The sequence below is a fragment of the Neltuma alba genome, unplaced genomic scaffold, assembly GCF_004799145.2.
Source record: "Neltuma alba isolate B1F8T4 unplaced genomic scaffold, ASM479914v2 tig00010845_pilon, whole genome shotgun sequence".
NCBI classification, from domain to species: domain Eukaryota; kingdom Viridiplantae; phylum Streptophyta; class Magnoliopsida; order Fabales; family Fabaceae; genus Neltuma; species Neltuma alba.
Genome location: NW_021635642.1, coordinates 45,102 through 59,729, shown reverse-complemented (window position 1 = coordinate 59,729; position 14,628 = coordinate 45,102). Strand labels below are relative to the sequence as shown.

At 30.3% G+C, this 14,628-nt stretch overlaps 2 protein-coding genes across 2 annotated transcripts; both read right to left on the bottom strand.

Moving 5' to 3' along the window:
• Window positions 1-486: 486 nt before the first annotated feature.
• LOC114759435 (ethylene-responsive transcription factor 12-like) lies at window positions 487-8,420 on the bottom strand. Its single transcript, XM_028948608.1, has 2 exons — window positions 8,329-8,420; window positions 487-742 (listed from the first exon to the last, which is right to left on the bottom strand). Exons 1-2 carry the CDS (start codon window positions 8,418-8,420, stop codon window positions 487-489), a joined length of 348 nt encoding a protein of 115 aa, XP_028804441.1.
• Window positions 8,421-10,000: 1,580 nt separating this feature from the next.
• Window positions 10,001-14,305, bottom strand: LOC114759434 (ethylene-responsive transcription factor 12-like). The gene is made up of 2 exons (XM_028948607.1): window positions 14,189-14,305; window positions 10,001-10,255 (listed from the first exon to the last, which is right to left on the bottom strand). Exons 1-2 carry the CDS (start codon window positions 14,303-14,305, stop codon window positions 10,001-10,003), a joined length of 372 nt encoding a protein of 123 aa, XP_028804440.1.
• Window positions 14,306-14,628: the final 323 nt, after the last annotated feature.

Genomic DNA, 14,628 nt, shown 5'->3' with positions numbered 1-14,628 from the left:
ACATCTATGTGTTTGTCTAATCCCATATAATAAGCAATTACTCATACTAAATATTATTTTAATATTTTTTTCAATTATAATCCCAATCCCGATTCCTTATTTTCAATATTTCGTACCAAACGAGACCTAAGTGCTCATTCATAAATACTTAGGGATATTTAAACACTTTATCACTTAATATTTTGTTGTAATGGATTGTACCAAGTAGTGCTTCTCTTAAAACAACACGCGTCCTGCTCGAGCTTCTCTTAAAACAACACCTTCCTGCTCGAATTCCGACTTTCCAAAATGGTTTATGACATAAGAGTAATTTTATAAAGCAATTAATTTACAATAATAATTTTTTTATTTTGAATTTCGTTTTTTGTTCTTTATTTTATTGCAAAATCGCTTTAATCATTTTTTTATTGAGAACCTGGTTCACACGATAAACGTATAATAAAACGACCAGCAAAAATTGAAAACAGACAAACAGAGTATTGTCTTTTAATTAGCAAAAGTGTTTATCCCTCCCAATCCAATTACACCAGTCGCAATGGGAGCCGCAGGCGAAGGCGGAGGATGATCCTTGAGAACACCGGAGCCATATTCAGAGGTTGCAGCCACCGGGGACGGAGGAAGGTTGGTATTGGCCTTTGGGTTGCGAAGGGAACAGGCAGCACCGTCGTAGGCCAGCCCCGCCGCCACCGTAGCCACGGACGTGCCTAACCAAACGCGTGTTTTCTTCCATGGGTGGCGAATCCTGACGGAATATCAACCCCACGGCTGCTTTCTCATCCCTCTGTAGTGAACTCAGGCGACATGGAAGAGGAAGGTGCAGACGAAGAAGCCATGAAATAAAACGAAGCTTTTTAAGTATATCTCTCTCACACTCACGAGAAAAGCCGTCCTTTTGTACACCCAAGAAATTTAACGGGTCAAAACGATAATGTATGAGGTTATGAACTGAAACTACGCATCTGAAACTGACTTGGAGATTAGGTAGCCACTAAATGACAAATAGCGTTTTATTTAGCTGGTTGGCTTAAATATATTAAAAAATTAATTGAGTAATAATAAATAAATATTATTTTTTAAAAATATTTTTAGTAATGTATATTAGTTAGAAATACCATTTGATAAAACATTTAACATGTGCAAATAATAAGAATGTAAACTTGGATCATGAACTTATAAGAATTTACTTTTATTAATAAGTTGGCACTAATTGTATACAATTAAATAATTATAATATAAAAAATAAGTAGATAAATATGTGAGATAAATATTCAGAACCAAATTGTTCAAAAGTTAGAATACAATGCAATTTAGCACAATCATTCAACAATGTGGCCATCCATAAACGTTAAGGTGTGTTTGGCTTAATAGAGGGAATGAGAAGCGAGGGATTTTAATGGAAGGAAAGGAGATAAATGGGAGAAAAAGGATTTTAATTATATCTTGTTTGGATTAATACCAAGGGAGGGGAAAAGAAGAATTTTAATGTTATCTTGTTTGGTTTAAGAAGAGAGGGGAGAAAATATTTTTGTATGGACAATTTTACTCTTATATTATTTAAATTGCTTTTTTAAAAACTTTATAGAGTAATTAATAAAATATAATTATAAATAATATTTAATATATAAGATCAACTTTTATAATTAGCAAAATTAAATATGTTTAATTTGAGTATTTTTTTTAGCTTTTATTTTCCTCTGTGTTGTCGGTACGAGTAGCCAAATAACTTTTTCAAAGACGATATAGGTAACTATTTGTGTGTTTTTGTTTTGTGTGCTTAATTTGCATTTGGATAGTGAAATATAGCTATGTATCTTATTTTTGAAATATATACTATCATTTAATTATAAAATCATATAGAGACATGGCCACATGTACTATAAAACTTAAAATATTTTTCGATATTAAAATGTATGAATACTAAAATGGACATTACTTAGATCAATTAAGTTTTTATGATTATTATGCCAAGTACTCCGATCAATATGATTGAAAAACTTAACACAATAATTACTGGACACCTGACCTAAGCTTTTTTCCTACTAAAATATCGTCCAATAATCTTTGAAACTTCCGACCACCTACCCACGCCATTGCATTCCATTCACACCATGACTCCGGCAATCAAAACCATGAAACAAGGCATCACAAATCTAAACCATGGAGCAACAATAATTACGGACATCATGAGAAATACAAATCGCAAAAGCCAGAAAAATATTTTATCTCTAATTGATAAAATTTTTTTTAATTATACTAGTTATATCATTTATAAAGGAGAAAGTGGTGTCAGAAAAATAGAATTTCTTAGAATAAATTTTCAAAACGGTCGGTATAATTTATAGATACTTTTTAATCTATATATCTATATAACTTGTTACAAATTAAAAAGTATTTTTATGTTTTTTAACATTAGAGATACGGTATTTTTATAAATAATATATTTTTATAATAAAAAAATATGTTATTATTCTCAACTAGAAACATGTTATTTTACAATGAGAACTTGTTATTCCTAATTGAAGTATTGTCATTTTTAATTAATTCATATATTATATATTAGGAAAAAAAGCATCTTACTAGTCCCAACTCTAAACTTGTAATTTTCCAATTAGGACTTGTTATTTTTAATTGATTCACATATTGCATACTAAGGAAAAAAAAATGTATTGTTAATCCAAATTTGAGGCTTATTATTTCATAATTAGGACTTATTATTTTTAGATGAATTATTATAATTTTTAATTAATTCACATGTTATGTATCAAGAAGAAAACACATTGTTAATCCAAATTTTAGACTTATTATTTCACAATCAAAACTTATTACTCTTAAATAAATTGTTATCATGAGTTGAAACCAAAGTAAATAAGTTAACTTATATATATATTTATTGTACTATAATGTTAACAAAGTTTCTTGGTTCAGTTGACCTCTTTAAGTTTAGCAACCACTTTGTTGGGGATCAAATCCCACCAACCCTACTTTCCTCCCTCGTTAACAAGAAAATCCTCTTGCAGCCTAGCTTGCCGGTACCAGAACTCCAGTGGCATCTAATGAGGGGTTGAAACTCTTTTTTTCTGGAAAAAAAAATAGAGAGACTTTTTGGTTATTTTCCTTAGATTTTAAAATTTTAATTTCAATTTACTTTTTTATTATTATTTTGAAGTGTTAGATACCAAAATTAGTATACTGTAACTTCAAGGTTTTTTATATGAGATTTTCCTATTAAAAATCCTTTTTTCTTTTCATTTTCACTTAAACATATTTAATACTCCTCTGGTTCTTAATATAGGATCTAATTGTTAAGTTGATTTTAGTCCTAAATATAAGACCTATTTATCATATTTATCAAATTTTTATAAATTACTCTTATGGATCTCCTTCAATCATAATTAAGTAGAAGAGGGAGAAAGGATATTAAGAAAGATGATTATAGTGTTTAAAAAAAAACATGTCATATTTTTTTATAATTGACTAACTTACCTAACTTACTTAATCTAATCAAATTAGTTAAATAGGTTTTATATTAAGGATTGGAGGAGTATTAAAGTACTACCTCCGGTTCTTATTATAAGAGCTAGTTGACTATTTTGAGAAGATTAAGGTAATGAGTTAAGTTAGTTATATGTAATAAATATGTATTCTCTTTCCTAAAATATTTTTACTAATCAAGTGTGTTAGTTAGAACTATTATTATTAGAAGGACTATTTTGAAAGAATATATAAATATTAGAAACAAGATGAACTAAAATTTTATATTTAAGACTAAAATAAAAATCAAATAAGATCTTATATTAATAGAGATAGTGCCGTATATGGAGTTATTTTGCTTTATATCCTGCCAGACCCTCACAAAACGAAGTCGCGTCTCTTACGTCATGATGCTTACGTAGACTGGATCGGTCACGACTCACGACGCTGCCCACGCTTCTACCACACACGATGTGCTTTTGCAGGCCACGCGCTATACTACAACATCTGATCTCATCTTTAATTCTCTCCCACTCCGTTTTTTTTTTTTCCAATAACGTAAATAAAAAAATTAGTTAAAAAATAAATGAGTAAAAATTGAAATTTTTTTTAAATACTTTTATTTATGGTAGGAAGAGTATTAAAAAAGAATAAAAAATTATTATAATAAAGAGAATTATGAAAGGAAGACAATGTGTGAGGGAGAGAGATGATTATTTGAAAAATAAGATAATAAATATACTGAGTATTAAAATGAGTAATTAATAAGGGAAAAAAAAGGAATTTGCTACAAAAATTCAAAACAACTTACAAATATTGCTTATCTTTAGGGAACAGAAAAAAATGATAGTTGCTACTTATAAAAAGGGACGATTGGATTGGAATACTAATTTTGTTGTACTTAGTAAAGTAATTAAATTAGTTATTTATAATTAATACATTAATATTTTAATCATGTGTATTGAAATAAATCATTAATTTGAAACTCTCTTAATATATATAATTAATATGATTACTTTAGAAAAAACATTATAAATTTAAAAGATAAAATAAATTACGATATTATATTTAAAATTAAAGCAAACTTTTATCGTCTACCTTGTATCTATCATTAGAGGTAGGGTAAAAAATTATTATGTTGGGTCTTTAATATAACATACATTTTGATACCCAAATTGCATTCCATAGTAAATTTTTTTTAATCAATAAAGATAATGACTATTTATGGAAGTCACCAAGACAAAGTTGTTATAAATTACAAATTTTAACAATTTTCTTAGTATTTATAATTAGTTACATAACTGACGTATTTAAGTCTTGATAAAGTGACCTCTTTAGGGAAGAGGGGAAGAATTTAATCCCAAAAGAAAAAATTGCAATAAAATTAGCATGATATGGCAAAAAAAGTCACCTAGCCTCCGTTTTCTCCGCCACTAATAGTGGCTTTGTTTTCTGTGTTGGAACAGAGCCAAACAGGATATAGCCTTTTAACTAACAATTTCTCATCCTTCCCGACTCAGCTAGACCAATGGCAATGGGAGTCGCCGGCGAAAGAGGAGGAGGATCGAAGGCGGTCATATCCTTGAGAACGTCGGAGCTGGAGGAAAGTTGGTTTTTCATATTAAGCCACTTTTGTCCAATTGATGACTGGCATGCCCCTAACACTGCCCATATGTAAATGGAAGTCCACAGTTATGGAAGAGACATAACCTCAAATTCTCACTTTGGAACAGCTATCACAGGAATGGCTCATGGGTTTTCTTCGCAAGCCTAAGATTCGTGTTGAAGGATGCGTCATCTTCTTCAGGAAGAGGTGGTCAAGAAGGAGGGCTCAAAACAGACCAGTGTCGTGTTACAGCATGCCCACATGGTTGAGAAATTGAAGCATGTGCATGACTAAGAAGCTGCTAAATCAGAAGCAAATTGGCAATTTACCGGTGCCTCGTATCGGCGAAATGAAAATAAGGAAATAAACTCAATTTAAAAAATTAAAAAAATTATAAAATTTTAATGAGTAAAATATTTTTTATTTTATTTTTGGGAAAATTGGGATAAATCCTTCGTTAAAAATTTAATTGACAAATAAAACTTAAGGACTTTGTGTAACTTGACTTTTTTTGTATGTAATTTATCTTCCTTTGTGTGTAATGATCTTTTATGCGACGTATAACTCAATTTCCTTTTTTGCTAATAAAATTATCTTATGTGCAAGTTATCTTCCCTCTATACAAACTAATCCCTTATATCCAAATAATATTCTGTGCAAACTCTCTTCTGTTTGTACAACTTACTTTCTTTTGTGTGCAATTAATCTTCCTTTATGTAATCAATCATCTTATGTCCTATTTGTCAATTAAATTATCCCCAATTTACCCTTTTATTTTTTTAATTTTTTAAATGGTTAATTTTTTTTTTTCTCGTTACCTTTCTTTTATTTTCCTCGCACTAATTGTGTCTCGAATTAGTCCATGTACCCGTTCAGTTTCCTAAGGTGCAGAGCCAAAGCATAGACGGGGTCCAATCCCGGGATCGACGAGGTTGTCTTTGCGTCTTGGACTGGAACTAATACCGTGGCCCGCGCACTATGGATGAAAAACTTTAAAATGTATGGACTAAGATATATTTAATACTCTAAATTATTTTTTAAAATATATTTAGTATCTTAAAATATTTTATAATATATCTAGCATTTAAAATATCTTTTCACATACATCCAATAACTTAAATTATATTTTAAATATCTATCATTTTAAAATATTTTTTAGGTGCATTGAGCATTGTAAATTCTTTTGGTACATTTAGCACCATAAATTGATAAATATAAAATTGCACAAAAAAAACTTAAAATGTTAAATGTACCATAAAATATTTTAAGATATTGAATGTATTTTTAAAAAAATATTTTTTATGGTACTGGATGCACAGATAGCTTGACTCAATCCGAATCATTCAAATTAAATTTATTTATCATAACAATCAGCAACATGATATCAACTTAATAATTTTTTGAGAGGGTTTAATTGCCCATGATAAATATTCAAAGAATACTAAATAAAAAATAAAAATAAATTCATTAATAATAATACTCATGATATTCAATTACAAAATCGTTAGTGTAAAGCTTAAAAGAGCATACTTTCAGTACCAAACCATTATATATTTTTAACAAATTAGAATAAAAACTAACTATTTTTAATGCATAATCTAGTTGTAACAATAGTATGCATATTCTGCATATATTAGTAGCTGTTGATGTTGATAGCGACCGTGGAAGACTCTTGTCATCACCCTCACGATCTTGACGACAAGAATGTTTACACACACACACACACACCTCATTGATTACACGTCGACATAAAAATTCAGGCGTCTATTAAGTGCTGCGTCAAGTCGCATCCCAGGAGCTCTTATCCAAGACTCCCTCTCGTCTTTTTCTTTACAAGAGCCTCATAATCAAATTACGTAGTGTGAAAAAACAGATAAAATTAATTAAACATAATAAATATGGAAGAAACTCAAACAACCTTCCCCACTTTCAGTTTTTAAATCCAAAGTTAGCTTCGTCTTTATAAACAAATTATACATTTTTAGTTATACTCATATTATTATTTTTATTTGAAATTTTGAATAACTGATTTTGAAATTAAAATTATGTAATATACTTTTTCTTATTTTATTGAAATATTTTTTTCTCCGACTCGACTTTATAATTTATCATATTTTTAGAGGGGTGAAAGATTTTAAAAAACATATTAATAAAATTAATAAATATAGTAAGATATATAAAAAAATATTTTATTATATAAAATTAATAAGGATAAATTATCCATATAAAAATATTTTTTCTCCTCTCCCATACTAAACTAAATAAGATAATATTAAATTTTCTCCCCTAGTTAAAGTTCCTTCCCTTTCTCCCCCGAACCAAATACGTCCTAAAGGCCTGTTTGATTCCATAGAATTCATTTTAATGGATTTGAAAATGGAGATAGATATGAAAATTAATATGGATATAAATATTAAAAAGATGTTTGGTTGAAAATCAAATTTAATTTTTAATTAATATATATGTATTAAAGGACACTACTTACTTCCAGTTCATCATATCCATTATGTCAAGCTCTCCAATCAAATATAGCTATGTATCGTATTTTTAAAATATATACCATCATTTAATTATAAACTCATACGGAGACATGGCCATGTGTATTGCAAAATTTGACATAATAAATATACGAAATTTGACCTAAATATTTTCCTATATTAAAATGTACGAATACTAAAATGCACATTACTTAGATCAATCTAGTTTCTCCTGTCAAGTTTTCCGATTATTATAATTGAAACACTTAACGGACATAAATCTAAACCATGGAGCAACAATAATTACGGACACCATGAGAAATACAAATCGCAAAGCCAAATTACAGTGATTGGAGAACTTGATGACCACCAGAATGTTTCCTACACACACACACACACACCCCTTATTAACTAATTAATCAATCAATCAATCACACGTCGGCGTAAATATGTTACTTGACCCTCCTGTCTATTTTTCTCATCTTTGTAGGAAAGTTCATAATACTTGCAACTTTTCACAAATGTAGATGTGTGTGTCTGTTGTCCTTACACAAATACATAAGTTCAACTATGAGATTTTTGTGATGATGGGGGCGTCCACGCCTTAACCTCATATTACTTTAGTCCTTGGCATTGCTCGCCTTTAGTTTCGTCTTCTTATAAATCATACGTAGTGTGGCACTTTCTCCCTCATCCTCAACATTGTCTTTAACATAGCTGATCCATGGCCGATCCAGTGAGGTTAGTTTTCTTTCTCTCTCAATTCTTACGTACCACTCTGCTTTCTCATTCTTCGTTGCTCTCATCTTATTATCCCAACTCCATACATGAGCTGGAAGTGCCAGCTGTTCCTCAAATTTGGACATCTTCCCAAATATTTTTTTAAGTTTCTTTTCATCACTAGATTCTAAATAATAATGGTGAGTTTGTTGGTTTTTTCGCAGTTCAAATCCATGGCATGCTATGTTTGTATTCTTGATTACAACCATAGCCACGGTGGTTCAAATGCACTTTCCCAGCTCATCTCCCTCCGACAAATAGTCTGCAAACGTGTGGATCTTCATAGGATGCTTGTTCCTTTATGCCTTTTCATTCGCCTACTACAAGTCTCACGCCTCCAACCCTAATAATATTAATGCCACCCCTCATTATATCGAACTCTCATCTCACGTAGCTGCAATCTCAGGAAGCATGGCCTGTGCTGTGCTCATATCAGTGCTGGTTTCTAAACCTGTTATAGCACTCATCGTCATTATCTACTTCATGTGGCTCCTCGTATATTTTGCCCCAAACCTAGTAATCCAAACATGCAAGAATATAGGTTCGTATGTGTTCGACATGTGCAAGGGAATTGAGCATAACGATGACCCAGCAGACAACATGGAAGTTGGAAGGTATTAAGGAAAAAAAAAAAAAAAAAGAAAAAGAAAAATCACAGGCTTGGCAATCATCAGACAAGTTTATATGGAATAATGATATTGTACTGGTTTTAGATCATAATTTAGGAATAGGTTTCTGCCTCTATTCATATGGAAGGCTTTCCTACTCATATTTGGAGACGCTTGTACTATTGTTTTAATCATAGATGTTTTATTGTTTACTTGTTCTCTATTGAACATAATTTAGTGCTGGTTTCACACATGAACCCAGTCATCTATTTATTTAACAAAATGAAAGGGATCTGTTCTGTACTTGTGTTGCTTTCATCCTGCCGAAGCACACCAGTTCATTAAACCTAAATAAAAGTACGTTTCAGAGTTGAAAATACTGGTGGGAGAAAAGAAAGAAAATAAAACAGAGTTGAAGATGCAGGCAAATCATTAGAACTTCAAGTATGTTTTGGGCGCCACCTTATGACTCTCGGTCAATTAAATATTTGGGATAAGATAATTAAATACTTTGAGAATATCATAAAGAAGCATCTAATACCTGATCATTATTTGCCATTAAGTTTGATCATTAAATTATATAGTTTGACTTGTATTTTTAACCATTAAGCTTAATTATATATAACATTTTAGAACAAAAATACTATGAAATCAAACTTTCAAGACATATGAAAACAAAAAAAAAAAACCTTCCGCTTCCTAGTTGCTCCTTGATAAATATTTCAAAATATTTAAAAACTTAATCTCTAAATATTTTTGTTGTAATGGATTGTACCAGGTAGTGCTTCTCTTAAAATAACACGTGTCCCGCTCGAATTCCGACTTTCCAAAAGGCCTAGAACATAAGAATAATTTTAGAAAGCAATTAATTTACAATAATAAATTTTTTTATTTTGAATTTCGTTTTTTGTTTATTATTTTGTTGCCAGATGCCTTTTTTCTATTTTTCATTTTATTATATCTATTTTAATTATTTTTTTATTGAGAAACCCCCTTCACACTATAAACGGATAATAAAGCCATCAACCAAAATTGGCTCTGTTTTCGAGTATTGTCCTTTAATCAGCAAAAGTGCTTATCCTTTCCCGCCCAATTACACCAATCGCAGTGCGAGCCGCAGGCGAAGGCGGAGAATGATCCTTGAGAACACCGGAGTCATATTCAGAGGTTGCAGCCACCGGAGATGGAGGAAAGTTGGTTTTGGCCTTTGGGTTGCGAAGGGAACAGGCAGCACCGTCGTAAGTCAGCCCTGCCGTCACCGGAGCTTCGGACGTGCCTAACGAAACGCATGTTTTCTTCCATGGGTCGCGAATCTTGACGGAATATCAACCCAACAGCCGCTTTCTCATCCCTCTGTAGTGATCTCACGCGGCGTGGAAGATGAAGGCGAAGACGAGGAAACCATGAAAAGATACGAAGCTATTTAGTATATCTCTCTCACACTCACAAGAAAAGCCTTCCTTTTATACACCCAAGAAATTTGACAGATCAAAACGATGATGCATGAAGTTATGAACTCAAACTACACACCTGAAACTGAAACGCAGATTAGATCGCCACTAAATGACAAATAGCATTTTATTTACGTAAATACTACTCTGTCCATATGTAATATAAGAGCCAATTATATAATTTGAGTATATTAAAAAAATTAGTTAAGTAAATTATTTATAATAAATAAATGTCATCTTTTTTAAAATATCCTTACTAATCATGTATATTAGATAAAAATATTTTTAATATCTATAACAACTACAAAAACTATCTTGAAAAAAAATATATAAATATGTAAATAAAACGGATTAAAATTTTATATTTAGGCCCAAATTAAATATCAAACTAGTTGTTATATTAAGCAGGGGAGTTAGTATATGATGGAATTTATCACAATCATTCAATGTGGCAATCCACAAACTGTAAACCCGTGCGACGAAGAGAACTAGAGAAGTTTCATAAGCAATTAGAAGCATAGGGGTGCATTGTTGCAATCAGCATCAATCGATTTTTTTGTTTTTTAATATGGAATCCACTGAAGCATAAAGAAGAGGATCGACGTTAAGGAATCCATTTATCATCTCCTATCCTTGATATATTATATTTTAAACTATTTCACAATAATTAAGAAAATTGCTCCCTCAACTCCTTTTTTATAAGGAAACAAAACTACTTGTTACTGTTTATATTTATAAGTGACATCTTAGTGATGTTTTAAATTTTTTAGTTGTTAATTTCCTGATTTACCCTCTTTAATTACTCTTTTTAATATCAATACCTTAAAATATTCTCTCCGCCATATATTGTCTCTTCTTCACAATTCTTTTTATTTTAATAATTTCTTTAATCTCTCTCTTATACTTTCTCCCCCATAAATAAGGGTGTTTTAAAGAAAAATATTATAGTTTTTACATATTTATTGTCTTAATCAATTTTAACCAAATCTTTAATCAATATAATTCAGTCAATTGTTTTTTTTAATAAAAAAGAATGGAGGGAATAGTTTGTATTATTAAAAAATTATTACTACTTTCCAACTTTACCTTCCCATTAAAATCAACTCACCCTAGTTATCTTTAATTTTTTCTTATATAATCTCTCTTATTAATAAGGTTATTTATGAAAAAGAAGAATGTAATATTATTTATTTTTCACAAAGTAAGTAATATATTTTTGGACTATAAAAACTTTCTAGAAAACTTCCTAACTATAAAATAACAAGGATATAGGAAGAAGTACCCTCTTTTTAGCTACTTAATATTATACTGCTGGTAAAAAAATACTAATATATTTTTTTTTGAAAAAATGTGATTTTTCTCCTACATTGTTTCTACGAATAAATTTTATAAAACTTACAAATATTAAAATATGTTTTAGGCTTCTCCGATAACATGTGGCTCCTAAAAAACAAAAAGATATTCTCTAATTTTTAACTTTAACTACTTCTTAATCTAGAGTTGTTTTTTTCAACTTTTTAAACATATTTTCAATTCATTAATGAATTAGAAATTCATAATAAAATGGAAAATAAAATTGCTTAATTGTCTACTCTATCTATGTTAAAAAAAAAGGGAAAATTAGGGAGAAGGACTTGCAAGAAGTAATATTTATTAAGAAGAATCTTAAAAAGTGTAATTATTTAGAAGGACCAAATATTAAAATATAATTTTAAAAATATGAAAGTACCCTTAACCAAATCTCCTATCTTTCCTCTAACCACTGCTTTTGAATTTTAAATTAAATCCTTGATTTAATTTAATTATTAAATCTTTAATATCTCATACCAGCGAATCTCTCTCTCAATCATCTCATTTCTCAATATGGATTCATACCACTAATACTTTTCATTGCCCTATACCAACCGTTGTTAATTCATGGTTTGTGCCATTATTAGATGATTAATAATGACAGTAATATTGTATAGACCTCACCAATTAATGCAGCGAGTCTTATTGCATCTGGATAATATTTGGAGATTAATTTTGAGATTCCTCAAATTAATGTGTTACATAATATTAGTGTCATGATCTATGTGATTTATTAATTTTTTTTTCGTTTTTAGTATGTTGCTTTTTTTGTTATTTCAATTTTCAAACTTCACACTCAATTATTTCGTTTATAATTTTTTTTGGGGTTTACAATCAATTGAGCATAGATGGAATGAGGTTATAGTTTCGGCTAAATGTATGTTATGTGAACAGTATTTAATTATTTATTGTTATCAGACCTGAAAATTGAGATAATAGAAATATGGATATAAAAGTAAAACAACAGTGCAAAAATATTTTTGTTAATGAAAAATAGGTTGCAAAGTTAGTGGTTACTGGTTAGAGAAATCGTAGGAGATTTAGTTGGGAGTATTTTAGTATTTTAAAATTTACATATTGATATTTTGTCCTTCTAAATAATTACACTTTTTAAGATCCTCCCTAATAAATATAATCTTTTCTTAGTCCTTATCTCTAATTTTCCCTAAAAAAAAGTCTAAAGTATACTTTTAGTCCTTTAACTTTACATAAGGTTTCATTTTGGTCCCTTAATTTTAAAAAGTAAATTTTTAGTGCTTGTTTGGATCAGCGATTGGAAAAACAACTTACAAAAAAGTGACTTATAGAAAAGTGAAGTTGGTAAATTGGATAAGCTGAATTGTGTTTGGATTGGAGTTCAAAAAAGTTAGTTTACAAAAGTGAGATTGGTAAAAACTTGTTTGGATTATAATTGAGTAAAAGTAAGTTTGGTTTAAAAATTACCAAAATGGGTATGAGTTTTAATAAATAATGAAACATGATGAAAAATTGATTTCAAACAATACAATAAAATTAAAATAAATTAATATGAAGAAATAAAATTTAATGAGTGGATTAAATTTTAAAATTTTTAGAAAATCATAAAAATATTTGAAATATAAAGTGAAACATGAATAAAAAAGAATTGAGATAATATAATAAAGAAATGAAATTTAATGAGTGAATTAAAATTGAAAACTTTAGAGAAATCATAAAAAATATTTTAAATATAAAGTGAAACATAATTAAAAAAAAGAATTGACATAAGACAATGAATTTAATTTAATTTAATATGAATAAGTGAAATTGATTAAGCGAATTAAATTTGAAAACAGCAGAGCAATGGAAAAACATAAGGCAAATAAAAGCGAAACATAATTTGAACGGATAAAACTGTTTTGAACTCCAATTTGCAGTATTGCGACAAAGTGAAACGAAATAATAATATTACATAATTAATTAATTGATAAGCTATGGATAATTTGCCGTATTGCGACAAAGTGAAACGAAATAATAATATTACATAATTAATTAATTGATAAGCTATGGATAATTTGCAGTATTGCGACAAAGTGAAACCACAAGCAAGCAAAGCCGAGCGCCGTCAGAAAACCATAAGGGAAAAAATAAAAAGAACTATCGGCTAGCAAAAACAGAGGACAACAAAAAACCACGAAGGCGATGAGAAAAAGATCACACCACCGGCGAGCAGAGGCAGGCGACCATGAAGAAACCAGAAGGGAACAAAATAAAAACAACCACCGGCCAGAAACAGAGCACTACAAAAAACCAGAAGGAAAAAAATAATAAAACGACTAGCGGCGACGGAGAACTCTTGACTTCCACCAACGACAGCAAATTCAAGCACGAATCAAACCAGAAAAGAAAGAAAAAAATTTACCGCCAACCTGTAACAGATCAACCCAATCGAAGGCTGCCAGAGGTAGATCCCACAGTGTATCAGACTGGCAAGGCAAGATCTCCACACACAGCTCGAAAGCACAGGTAGACGGTGGCGACCTCAGTTGCAAATGGCGGGACCAGCTTGGACTTGCAAGGAAGAAGCACCCTCCAGTAGGCCATGCACACCTCACACCCACTATGCGGAGCTCACGACGATGACAAGGCACAGCTCACGGCGACCAGAGAGGGACCTTCTGCAGGGCGACCAGCGACGGAGATGGCGTGGGACTCTTGGGTGAAAAAGAAACGAAAGTGATGCTCGTGAGAGGAAAAGGCAAATGGGAGAGGAAAAAAGGATCTGACATTGCAGAACAGCTCTTCTGAATTTTTTTCCCGCCAAAAGCTCTTCTGATTTAAGTCATAAGCTCCTTCTTGCAGCTTATGGCAATTGGGCATTCAGATAGTTTTTTGTAACATAAGCCCAATTAGTTTTAAGCTCTGCC